This window comes from Pavona decussata, unplaced genomic scaffold (assembly GCF_977016875.1).
Source record: "Pavona decussata unplaced genomic scaffold, jaPavDecu1.1 SCAFFOLD_91, whole genome shotgun sequence".
Lineage (NCBI taxonomy): Eukaryota > Metazoa > Cnidaria > Anthozoa > Scleractinia > Agariciidae > Pavona > Pavona decussata.
The window spans coordinates 1,786,995-1,814,890 of NW_028145508.1; the positions used below are offsets into that span (position 1 = coordinate 1,786,995).

At 38.7% G+C, this 27,896-nt stretch overlaps 2 protein-coding genes across 2 annotated transcripts; both read left to right on the forward strand.

Moving 5' to 3' along the window:
* Positions 1–27,896, forward strand: LOC146474174 (TGF-beta receptor type-2-like). Its single transcript, XM_085117454.1, has 7 exons — positions 1–220; positions 1,492–2,180; positions 2,590–2,814; positions 3,519–3,663; positions 4,104–4,234; positions 5,481–5,748; positions 27,645–27,896. The coding sequence occupies exons 1-6, from the start codon at positions 16–18 to the stop codon at positions 5,622–5,624; spliced, it is 1,539 nt and encodes a 512-aa protein (XP_084973580.1). The 5' UTR covers positions 1–15; the 3' UTR covers positions 5,625–5,748; positions 27,645–27,896.
* Positions 8,290–20,489, forward strand: LOC146474175 (uncharacterized). The gene is made up of 6 exons (XM_085117268.1): positions 8,290–8,313; positions 9,363–9,385; positions 14,211–14,455; positions 16,495–16,645; positions 17,761–17,811; positions 19,658–20,489. Exons 3-6 carry the CDS (start codon positions 14,231–14,233, stop codon positions 19,915–19,917), a joined length of 687 nt encoding a protein of 228 aa, XP_084973394.1. The 5' UTR covers positions 8,290–8,313; positions 9,363–9,385; positions 14,211–14,230; the 3' UTR covers positions 19,918–20,489.

Sequence of the window (27,896 nt, forward strand, 5' to 3'; positions counted from 1 at the left end):
CAGAACAAGCTCGTTATGTACACGAGCTGCTTTCGTCTCCCGCCCTTTGCTAACTCCTCTCAATACAACGCAAATTGCAAAGCAGAAATTTTGAACGGGACCAGAACTTGTCTGTGCCGGGGCAGTGGCTGCAATAAAACCCCTAGTGAGCCAGTTATGGGGAGAAAACAACGGGTTCTGAACAGCCAAAAACCAAAACAGATTCAACTGCGCCGAAAAGGTGGGTACGGTATTTTGAAACCACACCCATACGCCCTGGGGTGGGGGAAGATTGTATCACAGGAACACAAACAGATTACTGCAAGAGGGGTACACTGTATATCTTCACAGAAAACAGCCGTCCATTTGTCTTTCCATTTGTTTTCGAATTGATCTATATATTAAAAATCACAGCCTTTAGCGTGGAAAAAAAAACCTCCACGTGCAGTTAATTCTCGCGCGCTGAACTGGCGCGTCTAGTAACGTGATAGAAAATGGCGTCTGCCTATATTGAATCACCAGATGAATTATGCAAAATATATAATAAGTGTTTATATTAACGTTAAACTGAATAACCTTTACCCGTTATGTATGTTGGGCCTTCACCCGGTTTTTCCCAGGGAAGATTACCGGAATTTTCTCACCGCAGAAATCTCGCGGTACAGTTTTTCGTAGGCTAACAGTTGTGCAAATATAAAGGTTCTGCGGAAATGACAGGAAACGTTATGTTTGCGCGTTACTTTTCTGTCCGCTATCCCCTAGCATACTACGCTGTCGGTAAATTTGTTCAGCCTTAAAACTTCAATATCAACATGCAAACTCTTTCCACTCTTCTTCATATAGTTGTTATGGTACCACTTGGGAGAACTCGTTTATAAATCAAGCACATTTTAGATTTTGATCATTTTCTTTATTCTTATGGCCCGAATGTTAAAAAAAGACGAGGGTATTGTAAGGAGATTTAAATGCTGGTCGCTACTGGGGCTTAAAGGCTCAAAAACCATAAAAATGGAAATCTTATTGAACTCCGTTTGCATGTCTCCTCCATACTTGTCTTTGGTTTTGCTTTTGCAAGTTTTTCGATGTTTCTCTAAGCTATGTCCACTGATTAACTTCCAAAAAAGAAAGAGGAATGTTTAATTGAGTTTTAGGGGGCGCGCGTTTCTTTGGAAAATCCGAATCAGGATTTTTGATCCAAAATCAATCGGATCATGGTGCCTCAAAGGAACCGACGAATCCTTATCCAGAGTGGATTCGTCGGTTCCTTTGATACACCATGATCCGAGTGATCTTGGATCAAAAATCCGGATTCGGATTTTCCCAAAGAAACGCAACCTAAGAAAAACGACAGCAGTTTTGATTTTTGAGCACATGTTAAAACAGCTCTTCTGTCATCTTCAGTTCAGAAATCGTAAAGTACTAAGTTGAAATCAAAACTGTCGTCGTTTTCCTTTCTCATTTTTACATGTGTACTGTAATTCATTTCTCACCTCAATTTTTCAACGGACTTAGGCAATTTGACTGAGGATTCCTTGAGAGAAGAACGGATGCCGACAGAAGCAAAGGAAATTCCAGTTGAAAACAAAACAGCTAATCAAGCGCCAATGATCGTGTGCATAAGTCTAGCTGTGATCATGATATCGTTACTTCTCGCTGCCTCGATGCGCCGTCTTCGTACATGCAACGGCCATTTAAAGAAGACCTTTATATTGAGCGATATTAATTCAAGCACACTGGACACGGAAAGTGTAAATGACTCTATTGATCTAAACAGCTCCTTGAAACTAAAGGAAATGCTTGCTGAAGGGAGACACCCTATCGTTTGGAAAGGTTCTTCGATGAATGGTGCATCTCCAAACGATCTCGATGAAAAAAGCATGGAACACCCAAACGGGGAAAACGGACCCGTGACACCGGAATGCGTGACGCTAGAGAAAGTGCTTTTTCAGGGAAAATATTCGGATGTGTGGAAGGGTCGTTTTAGAGAGCAGAACGTGGCAATCAAGATCTTTTCGGTGACGGCCATTTCATCGTGGCGGAAAGAGCGTGACATGTACAATTTTTTAGCCGGAGAGCATTCAAATGTCCTGAAGCTGATAACTTGGAATGACGCGGAAACTGGACAGAGAAATAACGATTTGTTATGGTTGATGATGGATTTTTGTGAAAATGGTTCTTTAAGGGACTACCTCAAAAACCGGGTAAGTAGCAAAAATTGGCAGGTTGAACTTTTATTCCTTCTGAATGTTGATTGATTCAGCTTTATAGAATTGGGGACGCTTCAGATCCCTAAAAATTGCAAAATACTGGAAAATACACCACTCGTAAAATTCATACGAAACTACATCCGCGACCTGAGTGGCGTATTTCCATATCCTGACTGGTGAGAATATTGATGACGTCATTTCCCGCTTTTCCACGGTTGCTTATGCAAAACAGACAGTCGGTGAAAAACATTGAGTGATAGATTTGTCTATATAATAAAAAGAAAATTACACGGTGGCTTGAAGATATGAATTTTATATGAATAAAATCATGTTGCATCAAAACATTTCTCACGATTTCTGCCGGTGTAACTTCTTAGCACTCCCTTTTCACATTGTTCTTCAGCGCACGTTGCTGAGTTGGAGTGAAGCTTTGGTGATAATCAGCGGTATAACCAATGGAGTGGCCTATCTCCATTCGGATGGTGCTCAGTCTGGATGCAGGAAAGTTCCTATTGCCCACAGAGATTTGAAAAGCACCAATATTCTGGTGACAAGCGATGGTGCGTGCGTCATCTCAGATTTTGGACTGGCGATGTCGTTGAATTCCATCGAAGACGAAAGCAAAAATGTAAGTCTTTTCAGTGTTTAAATTGGCGAGGCATCCCATTGATTCAAAATATCACCCTTAGCAATGTGCTCAGTTATAACTATGATGTTAGGAGCGACTTGAACTCAAATCGGTCTGTTATAATACCAGGTGTAATATCATACAAATGATCGACGAAATCGGGCGACCATAGACCGAATAATGGAGTACACCAAGTCGTGTTACCAGTTGATCATGTCAATAAAATTTGAGAGGGAAACAGAAATAGTAGCTTTGTTCTCAGAAATTCATGAAAAAAGAAAAACAACTGCGTGGGAGGCTAAAATCTCCCACAACAGCGCGCGTGATAAAGCGAATCGTTCAATTTATGGCCTTGCTAAAAAGGGAAACATAATTGAAGACACAAATGTTTGTCAATTTAGCCACGCGAGAAACACGTATTGCAGACGGAAATCTTGCTTTATGGTTGCAAGTAAGTGTTTTTGAATGAGGTAAAAAACGTTCTTGCTTCACGGATGTAAATTTCGGCTTCCGAAACATGTGTTTGCCAAAAAAATATTTGTTCCAGATAGCATTTTCTTTGTAGCACGTTTTTTAGTGTAGTCATGTGAGCAGCAAAATATTTTTACCCTTCTGAGTTGGGAAGCTATGTGATTGGATATTTGCTCCAGCATTTTTATGTGCGTCACCCTGCTCTGCCATAAACCACTTTTTTTGTTTTACAGATACAGGTCGGCACATATCGATACATGTCCCCAGAGGAACTCTTGGCCACAGTGAGTCTGAACAGCTCCGAGGCATTTAAACAAATGGATATTTATTCTATGGCGCTTGTGCTTTGGGAGGTGATATCACGGTACGAGACTGCAGGTGAATACTTTCACTTTTAATTTACTCCTTGTTAGAAGCGGAAACAAACCGCAAAATCCTGAGTATAAAACCTTGGTTTGTATGCAGCGTCGTAATTTGAGGATGGCATCCATGACTTAAGCACCGCCCACTTCTCCCGCATCTTAAGTCTAAAGTCGCAATTGCTTTGTGTATTTTGAATCCATATCTTCCACTTTCAGATAAATGACTACTTTTCACTTCATTCCAGCTCTTCAAGTTTTTGTTACTCATTTCTAAATGCGATCACGCTTATGATTCTGGTTTATTGCTCCCTAAGCTCTGGGAGTTTGGGTTACCTGTGGCTCAGTCGTGTGCCACAGAGATCAGAGTAATACAGCGGTCACAGGCTTGATCCGTGCTGGGATAACCCAGAAAACTTATACACTGACTGAAGAATGTCTCTTCTTCTTTATTTGCAGCTTCTGCTCCAGAGTATCAAATGCCCTTTGAGGACTTGGTTGGAACTGAAGCAACGTTGAATAACATGGTTGACATTGTTGCGCTAAAGAATTGCCGGCCGCACCTTCCAAACAGAGCGACTGACAACGAGGTGGGTAAATTAACCTCACATTCGGGCAGTATTTACTAGAACGTCAGAACAGCATATCATGCTATTCACTTGTCTTTCGCCAAGTTCCACGCAAAGCAAGCCCCAAATAACAATGCATACGGTAACACAGCTGTATATTTCCATCTGAGTCCATCCGACCATAGTTAATTGAAGGCTATGGTTATGAAACCTGACAAACTTCTTTGTTATATGTTTTTGTTTACCTTTTTGTCCTTGACCCTGCACAAAAAACAATAGACCAATTGACACGTTTTTGTTAAGATATTCAACTGTGGAGTGAACGTTAAAACAAAGGATTGCGGCCCTTCCAACATAAACTGCAGCACCATTGTTTTCATGGCAAGGTTTCATAACCAGTACCTCAAGTAACTACGGTCCATCTTAGCCATGCTTACCCAGGCAAAACTATCTATTGAGCCCTCTACACACCATGTAATCATGCGAAAAAATGCTACCGTAGAGCGGTTTATTCCATTTGAGTGCCAAAGTAATTACTCTGGCCAATCATGAGAGATGTCAACAGTGTAATGGACCAATCAGTGCTTGAAACAAACACGTGTAACCAGTGCCAAGCGCGGGAAAACACGTGTGAGAAAATCACGATGGGTTTTGTTTGGCATTGGTTTAGAAAGAAGCGTGAGTTTTGCTAACCAGTCACAGAAAGAAGTAAAGCAATTACCAAATTATTTTTGGTAGTCAATAGCCCTTTTCACGGTTAACTCTGCTCATTTGAATTACAATGAAATCTAGCATGCATGTGAGGCAATTTCGGGCTATTTTGTAGTTTTAGCCCGAAATTGCCTCGCATCCACGTTGGATAACATTGTAATGCAAATGAGAAACATTAACCGTGAAAAGGGCTATTGAAAACCACTCTATTGTTCATCACGACTATATCCCCATCGCATATTTTTGTTTGTTTGTTTTTCTTGAAGAGTGAAAAGTACCCAAAAAGATCATAAAATTGTAAAGCAAACTCTTAGAACTTTGTGTGGTCGCGGTACAATCACTGCTCGAATTTCTTTGATTTCTAGGTGAAAATGAGGCCAACAGGTTTCATGAAAGCGAGGCAAATATGCATCGAAACTGAGAAAAAGCTCGATTTATTTCGCATTAAGGATTGCGTTCGACGAAGGAGAACGCAATGAATTTTAACCAAGTTCAATCCAATCCAATTCCTGTTGATGAGTGATGAAAAAATATTATTTTCTTGCTTTTAATACAGGGCTTTGAACTTATTTGCCAAACTGTTTACGAATGCTGGGACCAAGATCCTGAGGCAAGATTAACAGCAGACTGTGCTCAAACGAGGCTCAAAGAACTGTCAATGAAGCTTTCTTCGTTTTTGTCACCAGGCCAAACCGCGTGATGCCCCTGACTCTGCATCTGGAAAGCCCACGGGAAGGAATCGAGTTTTCCTGTCTTTTAAAAGATAATAAGAAAATCTTTAGGCAGGGAGCCCACTTCACACAAGTGCTTTTCAGTAGGGCCCTGTAAAAAAGAAAAACAAAAGCAATCCAGGCCTAACAATACAAACGTTAAAAATAAAATCACAACAACTATGTAATCATTTAGAGGGGAAGTATCATGGGGTTTTTGATATCTTTTGTTAAAAATGATGAAATAAGACCTTCGATCAGCTGCCAAATAATTCTAGAATGGCGAGAGGAAAGATATCAACTCAATTCCTGAAAGGGACAACTCGTGATCTGTTCTAGCGCATTTTGGAAACAAAAATGCGAGAACTTGAAAAACATTAGCCTAACATTTTTCCAGTTTTAATCCATACCGACCTACTCTGTCTCTGACCAGAGGCACTAATCGACAGTTTTATTGCACCGGGGTGATAGTTTATAAAAAAAACTTGACAATTATTACGTAGTTTCTGCTGACAGACAAACATTTTTGGGTTTTGAAATGACAGCAAATTTCCGTGATACTTCCCCTTTAAGATCGCTACAATTTAAAAATACAATCCTAAAGAGTTTAAATAAGCAACATTCTTAATATCGTCTGGTAAACAGTTCCACTTCTTTATAGCATGATAGCATGACTTAGAAAGCCATTCTGGCCCCATGAGTGGAGAGATTGGGCCACCCGAATGTTATTTTTGAAACGTGTGTCGTAAGCTAAGTCTGGACATAAGACATGCAAAGCAAACGCTACTTGCAGATAAAAGACTGATATACTTTGTAATAAGAACCTGCACCTGAATAAAACAGCCAATTACATGAGGCCAAGGTTAACTACGGTTAGGGTACCTAGTAATTACTGAAGGTATCTTGGATGGACAAGTAAGAAAAACCAAAAAAAAAACCAACTAAACAATCAAAAACAAACAAGTGAGTAAAACGGAAAAAGACATACTAGTGCCCAGGGTTTTTCCCTTCCCTTTACGAGAGGAAAAACCTGGGAACGAGACTGCGCAAGGTACTGCCTGGGCAGATCAACAAGAAAACCATTTTCAAGGTCAAAATGATTAGAATAAACTGCCCTTTATAGACAGGCCCAGTTGCTCAAAGCCAGATTAAACTAACTCTGGATTAACGTGAACTTGATTGGAGTTTAATGACTAATCAATAAAGATTGTTTAAAAAGATTTTTGTCCATGCCCTCAGTTTTAAGTTAGACGTTTCTTTACCACCAGCTTAAAATTAAAATTTTTAACGAGCGCGATGAATACCTCGTTTAACTTTTAATTGCGGATTAGCGTTAATCGGCTTTTACACCTTTACACTTTTATTCAGTTATTTTCAACAAATATATAAAGACAATTTACACAACCCGCGTATCCGGCATTAGCTAATCTTGCCGGGTATTAGTAATAGACAAAAATTAAAAAAATTACAATATTGCTAAAACATCGGCACTACAACGTAAGACTGTGATATGCAGTTGTTTTACTGAACCAGTTTCCTGTGTAACGAATTTAGACTTTCGAACAACCTGGCCTGGATTCGGCAGACTAAGTACGCACAGTCATCCAACCTGTTTTTGCAAGCAACGAGATCCAACAGAAAGTTAAAGTACAATAGAAAAGCATCGCCTAGTGTAAACAATCAGTGCCTTATAAATTTTAATGTAACTTGTACGGTGCAAGTCATTAAGTAAGGCATAAATCCAGGCACTTACACCAGCGCGCGGTTGAGTATAACTCAGTGAACCAGTCATCTTCCGTTGGCAAACACTACAGTGACAAATACTGTATTGTCCTGAAAGGCCTTGACAAACTTTTTTTTTTTCGTCCTTAAAGCGAGGTGAAATATTAAGTTCGATTGTTAAGTGCATGAAATGTTGATAATTAGATAATTGACTCCATCTTATGTCCAATCGGACTTAGCCTGCGAGCAAGCTCTCTGCTAGGTCAGCCGCGAAAGGATTATAGGCGAGCGAAGGATCCGGCTAACCTAACAGAGAGCTTGTATTGCTCGCAGGCTAAATCGGACTCAATTCGAGCCAAACTATTTGCGTGACACTGCATAATTATTTATTATGATAATCCTTAGCCAACTAGTTCTGACAGTTTTATTCAAATAATTTTGAACTTGAAAATAATATCCTGGCGACTTCGAAAAGTCGTTCGATTTTATCCTCAATTTTTACTGGCTTATTTATTACTAAACGTAATAACTTCTACTTTATGCGTTTTCGTTTTTGATTGGCGTCAACCATCTAATAATATTTGTTATTTAACAAGGGTGCTCACGTCACCATGGTGTTATATTCACTAAGGTCCTGCGTAATAATAATAATAGTAAGATGAACTTGACGATAACAGTTTAACAGGCTAAAAAGTTTACGTCAGTAAAAGATAAAAAATGCACGAGTTAAATATAAAAATAAAAGAGAAAAAAAAAAAGAAAAACAATAAAGTTTAGGTAAAACCTAAATTCTTGACGAAGTAAATCTTCTCAGACTAATTTGAGAGAACACAATAAGCTATAATACCATTTAAGAATAATTTACCTTCTATCAGCTTTTTATAATATACGTGGGTTGTGTCTAATTGTCATTTAAAATTTGTTAATTGAGAAAGTGGAAGGCGGAATTTTGAGGTCAGTGCACACCCAAGGTTGCAAATTGTAATACTCACTTTGTTCGATAACTAGAGCATTTAAAAAGCAGTAATTTGGTTTGCTACTTTGAGCTTTCGCAAAACTGACGCTTGAAAACAAACAAACAAATTACGGAATTACAACAGGCCTAAATTTATTGAACGTTTGTATAAAATATACCAATGACGTATCTTCGCTCCGACCTGCGTTTTGTGAAGACAAACTAGGTCAAGTTCATCTATCGAGGCAGCAGCTAGATTTTGTGCTCCCCAGCGCTTTGAGGAAATACGTCTCTGCGCAATGAGGTTAGATAAAGAAAGCTCTATAGCAACGCCTTAACACACAACAAAGCGAACCCCGGGGGCAACTGTTTTTCCGCATTTTCGGATAACATGCGTCAACAATAATTCCTCAATTAAAGTGGTCACCAATAGCACTAAGGCATAATAATGTATCAACAATAAATTGCTCCGAAAAAAAGTTTTCCGTCATGAACGGTTTTAGAAAAAATCGAAGTCGTCTATCTTTCACAAATTTGTCAACTGATTAAAGAACTAAAACAAGTGGAACTCAATGTTTACATTGACAAATTGTGGTCGTCAAAATTTGACGAAGTTCTGTAAACAACCGCTGCGGTTACGTGCGGAAAACATTTCTTATGGCCGGTATGCTAATTGTTGTAAGAATTTCAAGATTCATTACATCAACAACAATAATACGCTTTGTTAGATCCTAGCTAATTTACAATTCACTGTAATAATTGAGATGACTGCAAGTCATGAAAATTTTTGTTTGTTCTGCTAAAGCAAAAATCCGTTCAAATTCAGTATGTGTATTTTATTTTGTAACTTCTAATGCGTTTTCGTTTTTGATTGACGTCAACTATCGAAGTAAATCTTCTCAAGACTGATTCGACAGAACGGGATACTATTTAAGGAGAATTTACTTGTCATCAGCTTTTTATATACTCGAGTTGTGTCTAATTGTCATTTAAAATTGTTAATTACACGGGAGAGAGAGGAAGGCGGAATTTTGAGGTCAGTACACTTCCAAGGTTGCAAACTGGAATTTTGAGGTTAGTGTACCTCCAAAGGTTGCAAATGATAATTGTTCTGTCCTTTACTTTGCTCGATGACTAGAGCATTCAAAAAGCGGCAGTAATTTGGCTACTGTTTGCTACTTTGAGCTTTGGCAAAACACGCTCGGCAACAAACAAACAAATTACGGAACTACCGGAGGCCTAAATTTTTTGAACGTTTGTATACCAGTGACACATCTTCGGGCGTCAATGGTGTTTCTTCGTTCTTACCTGCGTTTTCTAAAGACAAGCTCGGTCACATACGTGTATCGAGGCAGCAGCTAGGATGTTATGCTTCCTAGCACCGAAACTGTACTGTACAGCAATGAGGGAAATATAGATCTGTTGTTCAGTTAAAAAGCTGGCTTTAATGGAAAGGGACAAACAGGATTTGTGTGTAAGAATAATACCATAATTCTACGACCACCGGTTAAAACTTCGTTTGAATCGCTAGAGTGAAAATGGATTATTCTGATTATTAAATTATAAGTCGTTCAGTTCCTACTGTGACGCATTTTTGTCCCTTGGTAGAAAAAAAGGGTGTAACATGCACCATTCTGTAATTGCGATAATTGCTTTGCTTCTCATGCAGCTGTGTTGGGATATCGTAAAACGTTTATTTTAGAGTCGAGTAATTTGTATGCAAATTACAGAAAAAGGAACAAATTTTTAGAAGCAATACAAGAACGTCATGCATTAGCAATTTTTTGTCACTCAAACAAAACATTTATTCAGCCGTTTCAAACAAAGTCGTATTTGTCACGTAATGCCGTAGCTAGGATGTTCTAGTTTAAACGCTGGAGGAAAAGATGCTACTGGTTTGAATCTAAAATAAGCGTAGCTGTTGTCATAGACACACAGCTTTTGCAGGAAGAACGCTTGAAAGTTGACAATAGAAAAGACAACGAGGGATTGCTGTTTATTTTCGATCAGGAGATTTTTCGCCAATGGGAAATTTGCTTGCACTTGGGTTTATGATTTCTCAAGCTGGATAAAGTCTAGTCTGCGTTTTACCACTTTTTCTTTCACAACCTAAAAGACTGTTGCTTGTCGAAAAACCCCAACAACTGGGCCAGATTTATGAAGTCGTCTAGAGTTAAGATATATCTTTAAGTATTGTTTATTAACAATAGGCTATTGTAGGACCAACATTAACAGCGACTTTTGTCAAAATTCAATACTTAACATACGTCTCATCTAAGACGGTAGAGCTTCGTGGATCTGACCCTGGTTTGATTGCAATCTCTCCGCGATGCAGCAGCACACAGCAACGCTTGCAGAGCATCAATCTACTATTACTGTACAACGTAAAACTAGTGAGGGAGCGCCTCACCAACCGTTTTGTCGAGCATTCACGAGCAACGACGACGTCGACGGCAACGACAACGCCGCAAAACAATAGGTTTTATGAGTAAGAATAATCGCTCTGCAAGTGCGTTTTACATTTTGGTACATTTCTTTGCCGTCTTCCGCAAAACAACAACGTCAAATGACCACATTTAAGGTTTTGTGGGGAATTTAAACGAACGATGGTGAATTTTTCATTTTTTTTTTCTTAGCTCGTACACCACTCCTACCAATTTGGTTCCTGGATAGTTCGCCATTTTTGTAAAAGTTGCATTGAGCGAGTTGAAATAATCGCGAAGTAGCACAAATGAAATAAAGATATATTTTCGGGTGACGTTTTCGTTGCCGTTACCGGCCGTCGTCGTTGCTTAAGCTCCCCGGCTATTATTGACAGGTTACAGCGGGTGCAGAAGGCATGTGCAAGTCTGTTAAATGCCGCTTTTTTTGTAAAACTTACCGGCCCCGTCCACACCAACACAGGTGAATTTGAAAACGGGTATATTTTAAGGAATTATAAACACTGGAGATACGCTTTCAACCAGATTCGTCTTAGTGGACTAACACACTGCTTCAATGTCGACCATAAATCTATACCGGAGAAAAAAGAATGCGTTTGTAAATATATCATCGGGGTAGCGTGAAAATAAGGTGGCCTTACATTGGCTCCCTATGAATATAGCATTGAGTCTCAATTCCTTTTCATAGCTTGTAAGATTATTAACCTGCCCAGAAGGGGAAGATTCTGCCTACCCGGAATTTAACCGCGTTTGTAATTTTTTTAGTATGTGAGCAAGCTCCACCAACTGACCTTTGTGTGTGTGTGTGTGTGTGTGTTTTTTTTCCTGAAATTTCCCTGGAAATAATTTGGTGTGGCAATCAATGTTCATTGACCTTGATGGTTACCATGGCGCGCAGCCAATTTTGAAAGACGGGGTTTTCAGCATTAGGAATATTCATGTTTTTAATGCCGAACAAATATGAATATTTTTCCCGTAACTCTCAAGTTTTCATATCATTTTAGTATTCTACGACTGCTTTTGCTTACTTTTTGGTCAGTTTTATGATGGTTTCATAAAGTTTTGGGTAAATGCAGACACCCACAATAGCGCATCCGAGAAGGCTTACCTTCTGCGGACCTCAAAGGGAATATCTTTTTACGAGCTTTTTACCCTCCAAGTTTTCATTGTTTTAGGGGGGAAGGGACCCCGGCCCCAGAACACCGGAGGTAGAGAACACGAAGAAAAAAAAAAAAGAAAGAAAAAAAGAAAAGAAAAAAGAAACTGTGTAGGGAGGGTTAATAAGTAAACTTCGCTTAGACCTTCCTCTCGTTATAACCCTTTTAACCCCAATGGGATCAACATGTATTTTCGTCTTACAATATTGCTACTTAGAGTGGTTTTCGATTGAGTGTCGTGAAACCAAAACCAAAGTAATTACTCTGGCCAATCACAACAGATGTAAACAACACAACAATCCAATCAGAATTACAAGCAAATACATGTAACTGGCGCCAAGCGCGGAAAAACGCGTGCGGCCAAAACACGATTGGCTTTAGTTTGGATTCCCATTGGTTGAGAAAGTGGGCGAGTTTTGTTCACCAATCACAGAGTGTAGTGATGCAAAACCAAAGCAAACGCGAAATTACTTAAAGGGGAAGTATCATGGGGTTTTTGATATCTTTTGTTAAAAATGATGAAATAAGACCTTCAATCACCTGCCAAATAATTCTAGAATGACTAGAGGAACGAAATCAACTCAATTCTTGAAAGAAACAACTTGTGATCTGTTCTAGCGCATTTTGGAAACAAAAATGCGAGAACTTGAAAAACATTAGCCAAACATTTTTCAAGTTTCAATCGAAACTGGCCTACCCTGTCTCTGGCCAGAGGCACTAATCGACAGTTTTATTGTACTGGGGTAATAATTTTTAACAAACTTGACAATTATTTTGTTGTTTCTGCTAACAGTCAAACATTTTTGGGTTTTGAAATGACAGCAAATTTTCGTGATACTTTCCCTTTAAGACACTCAATTGAAAACCGCTCTAATCAAACATACAGACCATGAAAATAAAGGAAATGATCACCAAAGATAAAGTTCCAGTAGCATACAAAATTAATAAAAAGGTGGGGTGAATATGCACAGTGATACTGGGGCTTAAAGAGATAACTGCTTGATCTGCTAGAACAGGACTTTCACGTACAGCAGTGAATCACACAAAGCTGGATCACAAAATCAACTTAATAATTACAAGCTGGATATATTTATAACTAGGACTAACTAGTGGAGCTATTAAAGACAGTTTCACAACAAAAGAACTCACTGTATAATTGAGCCACGGCGAGCGTTTATATTGTCGCGAAAGCTAATCATACTGGAAAAACTCTTATTCTATTGCCTGTGAAAACTCGTCCTATTCAAAAAGACTGTAAAAGAAACAGCAGCTGTTCTATCATGCGACTGGTTCTTGAACGAAACTTTATTCAAAAAGTGCAAACCGCTGGTAAAGCTAGCATCACACTTAAAACAACGAGAAACCTAGTTTATTTGTTCGAGGATAAATAATCGAAATACAGGAGGAAACTGACTGCAGCTGTACAATCCATTTTAACAAAGCCTAGGTAAAATAATATTAAATAAAAATAAATGGAAATTTCAGTGAATGCCACGAAGTGGCTCTCCTATCCACTCTTTTCTAGGTCGAATTGGAATTTGAAAATGTTGGTTTTCGTGGAGGGAGGAAACCGGAGTACCCGGAGAAAAATCCTCGGAGCACGGACGAGAACCAACAACAAACTCAACCCACATATGACGCTAAGTCCGGGAATCGAACCCCGGCCACATAAGTGGGAGGCGAGTACTCTCACCACTGCGCCATCCCTGCTACGCGAGAGACATACATTGAACGAGCATAGTTCAGCAATGCAGAGTCGAGCCTCCCGTAAACTCACACTCTTGGGGCCAGAAGAAGTGTCCGCTTAAGAGAGGAGTCCGCTTATATGAGGTTAAAAATCGAGTGTTTGTATGTGTCCGCCCACGGGAGGTGTCCGTTAGCTGAGGTTCGACTGACAAAAAGTCAAAACAAGAGAAATTATGCAAATTTAAAAAAACCAAAAGTAAACACAAGCGACAACCTACTGAATTTAAGAAAACAGTTCGAGGACAGTTCGTTCCGATTTACATTATTTTGGTACGTACAATCAGATTTAACGTTAAATTTTGCTAAACATATAATTTTTCTCGCGTAACAATCCTTATACAGTAGACGTGGACCCTAAAACCTGCTGCTGTATTGGTTTTTTCTTGTGGTTGGAGCACTGATTGTTCTGCTGTTCGTTCTGTTGTTCTGTCGAGCAACCATGTAAGACGTCGCAAACGGTGCAGATCACCCTTCTTTGTAAAGCAATTATTATAGCGCGCATGTACCAGATTGTAGCAATACGCATTTATATGACTATTCATTGAATTGTTTCAGGTTCAGAGAACTTCACAGCCATGGGAAAACCTTTATATAATCTCCTGCTTGCGTCTGTTGTCTACATTGTTTGTTTGACGATGTGTTTGGCCGACAAAAGTTGTCCTGTTGCTGGAAGATCATGCGACGACTCGAAAGACAAAGAAATCATGCTGTGTTGCCTTAAAAACTACAAACTGGGGTTTGATGAACTCCCTAAAGTCACAAAGCGAGTAGAAGACCCGCCATCTTGTGAACTTGATTTGGTAAGAACTCTTTACCTATATATGAGGCATGTGTGAGTTATTAATGCCCCGGTTTACGGTCAAAACGCCCCCAACAGATAAGAAACAACGCCCCCTAATGGAAGACATGACAGCTTACTTGTTTAGCGTCTCGCCGCTTAAAGAGAAAGTTATATTACAGGTGTAGTGTTCTTGCTTTGCCTCTTGGCTTAAAGAACGAGGTATTTCACATATCTATTTCTTCAAATAGTGAGTGTAAAGTCTTACAATTGAAGGGGCGTTTTTTCTTGGGGGCAATTTGATCGGTTTCCAATAACCCTATCTAGACCTGGAGAAGGGGGGGGAGGGAGGGGGATTTGGCCCGCGGAGTTTTTAATATTTGCGCAAACCCCACAAGATTCCAACACTTTTTCAGAAAATTATCTGGCGGCAAAAATTTAATGTGGTCGCCTAGTATTCACTGATCTTGATGCTACTATGACAACCAATTTTTGACAGGCACAGTTTTCAGAAAATTGAAAAAATCCCTTTCCAAATGGAGAAAAATTATTACTGTTCCTTTATTGGTTTTGATCACTTTTTGGCGGCTTCCTGAAGATTTGCAATTGGGGAAATCCAAAAATCCAACATGGCGGATCCAATATGGCCTCCATTTAGCAATCATGACGTAATTATCACGGCATATGGCGTCATCATTTGCCGCCGTTGACCTCAAAGAAAACACCTTTTGGACGTAATATCTGTCCTCCAATCCTAATTGTCAAGGCCTCTATAGTTGTGAAGTCATGGAGGGGGCAGATTACAAGTAGCTACAGCTAAACTGTTCAGCTATAAAGGTTGTATGTTAAAAAAGGATCAGTGCTGAACGCAAAGAAGAAAATCCAAACCATACACATAAAAATTAAATCGACACGGTTTCATTAAACCGAAACGACATTGAAAGCGATACGATTTTCTCCAAACTTTTTTCTTCAAGCGTTTACGATATAACGACTTGTTTCTTAGACACTCGCTTTTCGTTAATGGCATTTAGTGACGATGTTGTTGAAATCGTATGTGTTGCCATTTTGGTTGCCTACTATTCAAGTTGTTTTAAGCTGGTTTCAGTTGGTTCGAGATGACAACAACGTGAATGGCAAGTAATTAGCACATAATTTTTTCCTAAAGTTATCGTTTACACTTATTGCATCTTCCCTGACAAATATTTTTCATTTAGTTATTTCCACGGGAATCATTCCCAAAGACTCACTGAAGACTGGAAGAGTGCTAGAGTAACTCCAATTTTCAAAGCTGACTCAAGGGGTTGACCCAGCTAATTACAGGCCAATTTCTGTACTTTCTGTAATTGACAAACTCTTTGAGAAAGCCATCTTTAAGCCATCTTTAATCAGATATATGCATATTTAAATGACAATAAGCTACTTTCGAAATTTCAGTCTGGCTTTAGAACCGGGCTTTAGACCTATGCACTCCACTCTTACAGCTGTTATTGATATCACAGATAATTAATATTGTAACATAGACGACGGTTTGACAAATGCCATTCTGTTTTTTGATTTTCAATTGTGTTTGTTAATTTTAATGCCTTGGCTTTTTAGCGCTAGGTTTAATGCGTACGGCTCTATAGAAGACCACTTTTTAGTGATAAGGATTCCGTGGATAAATAAAGTTGTTTTATCAATATTATGTTTTCCTAAAATAAGGACAGTCACGAAATTGATCAGTGATCGAAGTCTGTTTTGATTGGTTTTCTGGACTGTTGGAGAAATTACCGAACGTCAATCGTGTTATGATAACCTAGTTTTGGTTTTACGAAAAGTCGATTCAGTTCAGGATGTGTTTTCAGTTAGACTACATGTGGAAAGCGAAGATGTGTGGAGAAAGGAATAAAGTTGATTTAGTTGGAAAATACTTGCCTTGTTTGCAACAGTGTGTTGACGATCGGATAAAGAGTAGGCGGGCGTTTTGCCTGCTATCGCGCCTCTTAAGATTAGAATACGTAAAGGTAACTAAAGCAAGAGACCAAACTACGTGTATAACCATTTCATTTCATATGTTAGGGTTTGGCAGAGTGCCTGTCTCGAAGCATGTGCTTCGCAAGCGTCACCAATGCCCTTCGCATTCTCATTTTGAATCAACTGGTCTTTACCAAGCAAGTTGGAATCTGTAAGGAAAGCAAGTTTGCTCATCTCTTGAAAGAAGCTGAGAAAGGTAAGTGTACAGTTTCGATAAATATGATATATTTCGATATATCACATATGCCAGAAATCGTCATAATTATGGTTAATAGAACTTTCAACTGTAGTCAATTCATGTTCGGAGACCCAGGGGTAAATAGTTAAGTCAAGACGAAGCCAAAACTGGTAAGGTTTCCAAGTTTTTTCGTTTTTCAATTTACCCATTTTTATTCTCTCATGACCCAACTATCTGCTCGGAGGTCTCTGATGTTGTAGCAATTATAATTCGGTTTGATCTTATAACCCAGATATGTGACCTGCAGGTGAAAAGGGGTTTTAGACCAGGAAACATCTGACCTATGACGCCTCCGAGATCTCCGATTTCACCGGGATTTGTCTCGGTCCAAGGGGGACCAAATGAGAAACCGGGAGAGCTCGGGCCTGCGCAATAATCAAACTGGCTCCAGGTCAGCTAAAATATCAACTTCCCTCCCAGGCTCTCTCCTATTCCCGTCCTGGAGCGAGAGAGGACGGGAAGAAGAGTTACCGTAGGAACGAGGTTGCTAAAACATAAGCATGTGCACAGGAAAAAATGATTCATGTAGATAAACGAGGCAAGCACAAGAGTGATAAAGGCGGCAGCAACAAACATTTAACAATTGGTTCATGCGTCAGCGTGCGTTCATTGAGATATGAAGCACGCAGGAAGTTTGGAGAGCATGGAAAATGCGTAAAAATTTGATCTCGACCACGCCTCGAGCAACTCTAGCTTTTTGAGTGCTCTCCAAACTTCCCGTGTGCTTCATATCTCGATGAACGCACGCTAACGCATAAACCAATATGTTTTCAGAGAAAGAAAATGACATGTTAACCCTTTAAACCCTAACAGTGATCAGCATAAATTTCTCCTTGAAATACCAATACTTATTCAACCCCTGAGATGATGACATTTAAGGATTAATCACCCAACATCTGAATTTTCTTGATATTTTAATAACCCCCCCCCCCCCCCTTGTACTTTTATTAGAAAGATATGGGAACAGGATAGGAGAATTTGTTCTTTGATATTAGTGGTTAAAGGGTTAGTTTACGTTGCCCTTGTCAAAGTTTTATAAATGGCAATGTAATGACTCTCTCCTTTTTATACAGGGTTAACCAGGCCTGAAGATGTCATCGCACTAAAGAATGTCAAGGAAATGGGTATGAAACGACATAAGACACGCTCTCGTACTCCTTACCCTCTTTGGAATCTTAATGTGCCATTGGCAAAAGCCTTTCCGACGCAAATTATTGAATAATAATAATAATAATAATAATAATAATAATAATAATAATAATAATAATAATTAATAATAATAATAATAATAATAATTTTTTTAAATAATAATAAAAAAAATAATAATCTCTTTATTAAAATATTCCAAGTAAACTGTTATTTACAGGTTAAAAGTAGCTATTAAAACTTATTTACAATTCTTTTCGATGATAATAATAATATTAAAATATTCCAAGTAAAATGCTATTTACAGGTTAAAAGTAGCTATTAAAACTTATTTACAATTCTTTTCGATAAAAAGACTATTTTTAAACACAATTTTTTTTTAAGAAAAGGGGAAAAATCTCATCAAGTTACCTAAGAAAAAACCTCATCAAACTATATCATAAAAAAAAGAAAAAAGGAAAAGTATGTATAAAAATCATAGGACCCAGATTTTGGCGAGGTATCTTTTTAATTCAAAGTCCGATTCTCGAACATTGCTTCTATTTGCTCTTCTAACTGTTCTTGACCCTCTAAGGACTCTAAGACAGAGCAAAGCCGACCTAAGGATGGCAAAGGATACTTTAGAACGTATCCAAGAGACAGTGGTGGCATAGTTCTCTCCTTTCTTTGCCGCGACTAGCTCTGCCAGCCTGTCTAATAATAATAATAATAATAATAATAATAATAATAATAATAATAATAATAATGGACAAACAACAAGAACAAGATATAAATGTGAATAAGGGAGAAACAAAGACTCGGAAAAAAAATCCGAGTCCCATCTAGGACTCGGATTTTTTTTCCGAGTCTTTGTTTCTCCCTCATTCAAATTAATAATAATAATAATAATAATAATAATTCGATAGTCAGCGGGCTACGTATACGCGCCCCGTCATACTATTTTATTTGTAAATAGCGTTTGGACGTTTTTTACTGCTATATTATAAAAGTAAGACTAATATGAACAATAAAAAGAGTGATAAAATTAAAAAGAAACTACAACCTACAATATGCATTTATGCTGTAATCTATCCTGCTCTAGCAAATACTAAAACGTTTTTGCCTTAAAAGTTCGTAAAACAATAAATCTTATTTTATTCACGAACAATAAGCTTTATCGGTTCAAATTGGTGGAATCAACCCCATGTGCCTTTTGTAATCAGAAGGAAGTGTGCCTCGAGCATCTAGCGTATTTTTGTGAGTCGTCAGGCCTCTTTTGAAAAGAACTTTTATCTTGGCTCGCTAATGAGGCCAATATATCTTTAAATGTTTCGCTTTTAGACATTCTTTTTGGAAAATTCGACATCAGCAACGATTTTCTTTTGGTAAATCATATACTCCTACCTACCAAATTTTTAATATATAAATGTAAATATTCCAGCACTTATTCGATCTCTTACAGTCTTTAAAGCTACTTTGAAGGCATTATAGAAATTAGAATTGTACTTCTCAAGCATTACAGGAAGTGGAATTATCTTTCTTTGTTTTCGGCTTGACGACTTACGCTTTTTTACTCTTAAACGACTTAGTTAGAAACAAATGTATCGGGTTACAACGATTTTAAAGCTGTCATTTGTATTTAGGCCGTTTAAATTTATTCATCTATTTATTTATTTATTTATCTATTTTGTAGTGTTTTTAGTGTTGGTTCTCTCTGTGTAACGTTAAGGAAGTGAAAGTGTTGAAATGTAAATAAAGATCTTTAAAAACAAAAGTCTTTCTAAAACAAGGTTTTAGAACTTGCCTTCTTACTTTACTTTTTTTCTTGTCCTTTTTACTCAACAGCGGGCATGCCGGCAGATGTTTGTGCTACCTGGGTGTACGGAAAATGTGGAAAGGATTTCAAAGAACGTCTACAAAAGATGTCGGGATTCAATCGAATTGAGCTGTGCAAAGTGTTTGTTGCAGAAGGTAGTTGCATCATTGACGCCAAACCTGACTTTAACTGCACTGAATCTCAAGTCCTGAATCGTTTCAAACAAAATTCGGATTACACAGGTTATACTGTTTTGCAATTCTTGTGTCCTCGGCCCCAACCAATATGAATTGAGAAACTGAAACTTACTTAGCAGTAGCAAGATAGTTGTAAGACGGGGGAAACATATTTATCAAGCTTAATAGTTTTTCTAGCTGACAGACAGACAGACAATCAATCAATCAATCAGAATAGCCTGGCATTTAACTAGGCTGCGAGCAGTCTCTTTCTTCTCCTGCGTTCTGTCACTCGCGTACTGTCACGCGTGTTCTGTCACGTTCTGTCACGGCGAAGCCGCGAGCCGCGAGGAACGTCCCGCGAGCACTTTTAAGAAAGCATAAAACAAAAAGGGATTGTTGTGTCGTGTATATTTTTGTAGGTTTGGGGGAAAAAAGTACGAATGCTCGCAGTCTAGCATTTAACCAAAGCAAGACCCCTAGCTATTTTTAATTTATTCGTCATTTAAGCCCCAGCTTCTGAGCTGCATGTATCAACGGAGACTTATTTTATTCCAATAAATGTTAAGATTGCTGATAAATCAATAAAGAAAAAAAAATTTTGCCTCACACAAATCACTGGGCATGCACATTAGACAATTGTCTACCGCAGAGTTTGGCCGAATTTATTCTGAATTACGAGCACTCATTTAAGCAAACAGAAACATAGAAAAGCTCCTAAGCATGCGCTATTTACCCGCCATGCCACGAACGGTAGCGGTTTACGAGGTTTATTTCTGTCTCACTACGTTTACCAATTACTACACGTGATCGTGTCAATCTGATTCACACCTACCAAGATGGCGCCGAAAACCTGAAATCGCATGGCATCCCGACTGATGATGATCTTACAGTCCCAGTTCTTCAGTGAATTAACGGCAGTTTTTAAGAGAGATAAAGACAACTAATCAAAACGAAAAATAAGAAAAAGAAAGACAGAATATCTTCCAACACGGCCCGCCATGTTTTTACAATATTATCCGTTTCAATTTACAGCATGATAAATCCTGATCATATTTACAGTTGTATACTCAGGGTCCAGAGGAATTCTATTTGATCACACAAGACACATCTCACCTTTTTTTTAGTATTATTATTATTATTATTATTATTATTATTATTATTATTTTTTTTTTTTTTTTTTTTTTTTACCTTGTATAATAAAGGTTGCCAAAATGAAATCGTTTTGAATTATAACTGCTTCCAAATCCTTCAAAAACCCCTTGTCTTATCTTGTTCATACTTTTCCTGTCACGGTTTCCGTGAACAAACGCTGATTACGAGCGCAATAATCGTTGCTTGGAGTGCAGATCGAAGCATATAGAATGAGAAAGAAGCAGAAAACAGTTACACTGGAACCTCGATTCATAAACGAATCTCTATATAACGAAGTCCTCGGTATGACTGACGAACATTTTTAGAAACTAGATCATTGTATAATGCAATTCCAGGCATTTGATTGGCTTAGCGGCCATGGTATATGTGCCACTATACCATGCCTGAGAAACAGCGGCCAATAAATTGTCTTCTGGTTGCTCTTTCAAAGTGAAATCAGCAACTCATCTAGCAATTATTCCACTCGCGCTTGTTGGGATTATACCCAACTCGGCGCTACGCGCCTCATTGGCTATCTATCATCTCGTATCCAACGCGCGCTCGTGGAATAACTGTTAAATATTCTCCAGCCCGGCCTTTTAAAATGTATGGAACAGAACCTTGATATAACGAAACCTCGATATAATAAACCAATTTCTCTTAGTCCGATAGCACTTCGTTAAATCGAGGTTCCACTGTACAATACCGAAGGATTTCATTTTGCCAACCTTTTCCGTCCAATCAAATGTAATTCAAGCGGACCATGTGTTGTATACTTACATAAACCTGCTCCTGCAAAACCGTATTGAATGCTGTTGAATATTTGATTTACTCAGGCTACCTGCGGAACTTGCGGACTGCCTCCCAACGATTAAAGATCTCTCACACGTCCCTGGCTAGAATACTGGTCGGTTTTTATCAGAAAAATATTCACGGTTGATGACTGTCTTGCGGATCTTTTCTTTTTTTTTTTTTTTACATCTTACGGTCACTTCTTTTCTCCAGAGGCCGAAGGTTCAATCAAGTCGCTCATTTCCAAAGGAAAGTGAGATAGCTTCTCACAATTTGAATCTTTTGTGATAAGACGTATTTCCTAATCAGTTCATGAAGGGAGTTTTTCAGTAATCTTGACACAAATCTTTAGCTGGTGGTTCGCAAACAAAAAAGAGAACTACCTTATTAAAGGAAATTAACGCAACGTAAAGGAGAACTTACTTCCCAACAAAGGAAATGAACTTGAAAGAGGAGGTAACATTTCAAAATGAAAGAGAATTTTAAACACGATTAAAAGATACAAAGAGAATACAATTTGTCGTCACAAGTGGAACAAATTTATTTCAACACTGAATTTCAAACCCCGAACAAAACACACACTTACTCGTTTTACTAACGCCCAGCAGCAGACTACGCCACAGTATTCACCTTTAATTTTAAGATCCGGCAAGAGTTAATGAATCTACAATAGTGGTCATTCTCGTCCCCAGAGCCAGCTGGTCCTCTTAGCCGCTGGAGGCTGGGCACGAGGACCAAGTGGCTTCCTTTCCCTCGAGCGAAGGCCCCGCCGGCTAAGAGGGACAGGAGGCTCTGGGGATGAGAATGGGCTTGAACGAGAAGGGATTGAGGCGAGATCTCTTCTGGTCCCAATCCTCCTCGCCCCAATTTTTCGCCGGTAACCTCAATCTCGTACTCTCGGGCTGCTTGGTCAGCGGGTGTTCACCAGGAGAGACTCTGTTATTTTTAACGTTTGCTTACTTACAATTACTTAGTTTATAATTCTGCCGATTTTATTAAAAAGTAATTAATTTCACCGATATTATTTTCCACTACTTATTCAAGCGAGTGAAATATTAATCTCCATGATCACCGGGTCATTCGCTGACATAAGGTCAACTCTAGTCCCTTAGTGTGACGAGTAAATGTATATTAATCACCGAATGGCTTTGATTGTTTACGCGTGACTCCGATTTATTTACACTCGATTGCAAAAACGAGTACACCTAAAAAGCATAAACCATGAACGATGAGACCCAACGAATTTGTGGATAGTGTTTAAAAATTGGCCCTTGTTGGCCAACTTGGACACTTTAAGGAAAGCTTGGATAGTTTCCATCATTCACAACGTGCAACTAATTTTGGTTATCAAACGTCGCACGAGAATAGAATATTTAGTACACTTATACCCATAAAACCATTGGGTCTCATCGTTCACGGTTTATGCTTTTTAGGTGTCAACGTTTTTGCAATCGAGTGTATATGGTTCAGCTGTGTATCACCGGTCGCACTCGTTGGTCATCTTGCGTTTTGTACGCATCTTGCAAATCTTGAGTCATATAATCATTGCATTCCGCAGCCTAAACGAGGTAAGTTCGTGGTAACAAAAACACTTCAGATAAATAATACCAGAATTGCGTGTTCATTTAAAGCTACCGTGTTTACTTCCTTGATCTTCCCTTTCAGTTCGTCAAGTCTTTCCATTTTCGCTTTCAAACGCAGTTTTATGTCCTTTTTATAGACGATGTCGCTGCGTTGCCTGTTACTTGTCTTTATTCACATCTTTGGAACATCAGGTACGTTTATCCAACTATTGGCGGCTAAAAAAAACCGCTCTAAGTACAAGATGAATCAGTGTCATTGTTCTAAAAGAAAAACAAACTCCAGCAAAATTAAATGTCTTGGCATAACGGTATGTTCCGTAAGAAATTATTCGACTGGTCAATCTCTTTAGGCAGGCCAGTAACTAATAACTTATTAACAAAAAAGTTTTTTTTTCCAGTTATAGAAATGATAGCATTGCTTCTCCGCTACAAACTCTCCACTATAAACTTGCGTGACAGTGAATGAGTAGAAAAAATGCAAGGAAACAACGATGAACATATACAATAGTTGCGACCAAGCAAAACAATGTAGACAGTTCTGCAATTGTCGACGAAACTGTACAGTCTGTGCGCTAATCACGATCACGCGGGCTCAGTATATATCTTCATCAACATCTCACGGCATAACTGAGACGTTGATCAATGAACTACTGTATAATACCTGCTGCCAATCAAACAGATGTTGCTGCAAAACCGGAAGTTTTTTGCCGTGTTAAAATTAATTCGTCGAATCAAAAAATAAAAAATTGCCGTGAGTACTGCTGTAGCCGACGGGGACAGCAAATGGAGTAGGATTTTACTTTTCGTCTTGTAGTTTCCTCTAGTGTACAACACGTTTTTACCTTAACTTTTCTGACAGGCTTTACTGATTTCATATCACCTTATTACGGACAGACAGTTACAGGAGTAGTTGGATCCTCTTTTCACTTTAAATGGAGATTTACTGCTGGTCTTGAAAGAATTGAATGGGGACTGAAGAGAACTGGTCAAAACGCATTTGAAAACAATGGAATTCTTGTAACCATTGACGCACTTGGTACTGTTATGTTAACCAGTCAGTCTGAATATGCTACACGTGTGAATGGCGCTATTGATGTATCCTCTGGCCAGGCCACTTTTACTTTGGCTAACATCAAAAGGTCAGATGAAAGATTTTATGGTGCTCGGATAATCTCTCTGTCTTTAGTCCATTTGGATCGATTTGACTTTGTTCAGTTGGTGCTTAAAGGTGGGTATGAAACTTAAAGGTATCGAGTTTATAGGCTGAATCAGTGACCTCTTGGATCATTGATTAAGATTATTTCAATACAGCCAAGATATCTTCCGATAAAGGCCAATGTAGATGGTCTAAGGGACCGTTCATTTTTTATGAGCAGGGGGGGGCTGGTGGGATTTGGTTAATTGCCACTACGAAACTGTATGACCCCCCCCTAGCATGCAATTTTTTTCCACATGGCCCCCCCCCCCAGCAGAACTTTTTTTTTCTGATGACCCCCCCCCCCCTCCCGCCCAACCAGAAACAAATCATACTCCTAACTTTAACAAAACGCTTATGTACTGTTTATATCAAAGATAAACGTAATTGTTACTGTGATTTCTTTACAGTACTATTAACAAGTAACCGTTCTCTACTTAGGTAAAGATTTCTCTTGTTTAAAAAAACGTTTTATAGATAGCAACACATTTACGGCAACGACAAACCCTAAATTTCCATTTAGATTCTCAAAGAAACTATAAAAATTAATCAAGCAAATGGTTAACGTGAAATTACTCCCCTTCGAGTAGAAACAATTAATACACGTACAGATCCGACTAACAAAATACGGATCGAAGCATACCAATCAACGATTACGAGTCATATTAAACAGAAAAAAACAGCGGACGCACAGATATCAGTCGCCTAGGTAAGGGTTAGATAGGGGTGTTCGTTGAGCCCCAAATCTTGCTTACTAGGGGGGTCCGGGGGCATGCTCCCCCGGAAATTTTTGAAAATCTAGGTTCCCAGAAACCTCATTTCCTGCATTTTGAGACCCATTTTAGGCAAATCACAAATTTGTTTTACAGCAGCTTTTTGAGCTATATACATCATTCCTACGGCATAATTGTTTCAACTTAAACAAGAAAGTTCAATGTACATTCCGCGCCCTGTCGAGTTCGATCTACTGATAGTCATACACCAAGCTGGTAAACTGCGTCATTCTCGGGTGTAGGCCTTTGAACAAATTGACTATCTCGTCAAAATTGACAGGCATATCATATTTGATATGCATTAGAACCAGGGCAGACATTCTACTCTCTCGCATGGTACACCTCATGTAATTGTTCAACCTCCTCATTAAGTGCTTTTTCTTCCGCCATTACTGATCTGTAAAGGGGGTTCGTTCGAACCCCTCGAACCCCCCCTCCTACGCGCCTGGATATTAAAGTACTGCTATTAAAAATGACAGTTACAAGCTTTTCTGAAGATGGCTTACGGCTCAGATTTACCATCAACTGAAGTCACCAACAACAGTTCTATTATTAAAACTAATCTGGATGTTCACACTAGGCATACTACTGAGTCTACTGATACTCCTGGGTTCAAATAATTTACTAATCAACAGTCTTTATAAAAGTGAGTACTATTAAAAAGAACATTAAACAATCTATTGATATAGTTCAGAGTACAACCACTTTGTAGAAAACTACTCCCCCAAGGATGATTTAATAGTGAGACTGATGCGTTTTTATATTAATTTGAACTTGTACAAACATAGGTGTCTACCTCAGCTTATATTCATTATTGCTTTTCCAACAGATATGCTTCATTTCCTCAGTTGTTGTTAATATAAAATGCAGATTTCGACCTCAGTATGTAAAACAAATTAAAAGTGGTTAGGAAAATCGCATTAAATAAAATTGAAATAATATTCAATTTCTTCATCTGTTTCTGTGTTGAGCCACTTTCAATTTCCCCTACTAGCCAATTATTTCTGGTGACCCCCCCCTCTTTCACTCATTTTTTTTTGGTAGCCCCCCCCTTTAGTGCCATTTTTTTTCTCGTGGCCCCCCCCTAAATCCCACCAGCCCCCCCATGCTCATAAAAAATGAACGGTCCCTAAACTGACTCCGTATACAATATTATTTTCCTATAAGTTGGTATCAAAGAATATTGACATGTGGCAAATCCAGATAAAATAAATTAGTTTAATAAGTTAATTAATTAGTGTATGTATCAGTATGTACTAACAACTGAGTAACGTGTTATTACTTGAAGGTGAAGCAGAAGTGTTGTTTACTTGTCTTTTTGGAATGTGGTTAACAACAATTGAATTGGCCCTCCCGTTTGGCTCATGATATGGTGGAGTTATTCTCTGGAATAATCTCAGCGTGCAGTGGACCTAGAGTGGTTCATTCGTTAGCTTGCTCAATGTGACAGGTCTATTATAAAGGAAAGGGATTAAAATAATGGTTTCCTGCACAGCACTCTTATAGAACAAACATGAAAGCAGCCAGTTGTTGTATTTAGTGCTTTTATGTTTATCATGTCTAATATTCAGTCCTGAATATTCAAGTTTGCGTTGTTGTTGCAGGTTGTCAATTAATAGTACTCTTTTTAATCTAACGCTGATTCCTGTCAAAAACAATAAGTACATAATAGAATGATCATTACTAGGATAATAACTGTGTCGATAATAGGGGTATCGAATGGTCTTTGCGAGCATTTGCGAGCATGCGAGCAGTGTGTTTATTTTTGCGAGCACGAGCACTTGTCAAATTGTTCTTAAAAGGATGCGAGCAGTTGCAAAATTTTTGCGAGCACGAGCAAGCGAGCACCCGTGTAATTTTTGCGAGCAATTCGAGCAAAGGCCAAATTTTGCGAGCACTTTAAAATTGAATGGGACCATTCGACACCCCTGACAATGATTATGTTGATCACTTGATAAATTGTAAACTTGTAATACACACTTTTCATGGCAGGTGAGATGATAAAAAGCGCATTAAACTAGTAAAAATATATAGTGGACTTGATTTTCTGTTCAAGTGGGCGCGATTCTTTTGTCCTCTGAATAAAAGTTACTGTAACTAATTAAAAGGGAATTCGAAGCCTTCTATAAAGCACTCGTGCCCGATCAATTTTCCAAATGATACAACTCACCCCGCGTCCGTAGACTGCAAGCAGTCCCTTTCTGGAAAGTCGAGAGACTGCGAAATAGCCGAGCGCGAAAAAACTGGAGCGAACGAGCGGAGGGGGGCTTGGGGAGAGTCTCTTCTCGTTTATTTCTCCTCGCTCCAGTCTCGCTGCGCTGTGAGCGCACCCTCTCGACTGACCAGAAAGGGACTGCTTGCAGTCCACCGCGTCCGTGCAGGAAGAGTCATTTCACGCAATCAATTGTTCCGTGTCATACAGGACACAGTAGGCAATCTGTTGATAGGGAAACCGTAAATTTAAAGTAATGTAGCGGAAAGAAAACCCAAGGAACGACCTTCCCGGGGCCAACTGGGTTGCAATTAAACTTTGAAAGCTACTGAGCAGTAATTTCAGATCCTGACTTTGGTTTCGTTTATATAATCCTGTACAAAATAGTTCAAACTATTTAGAT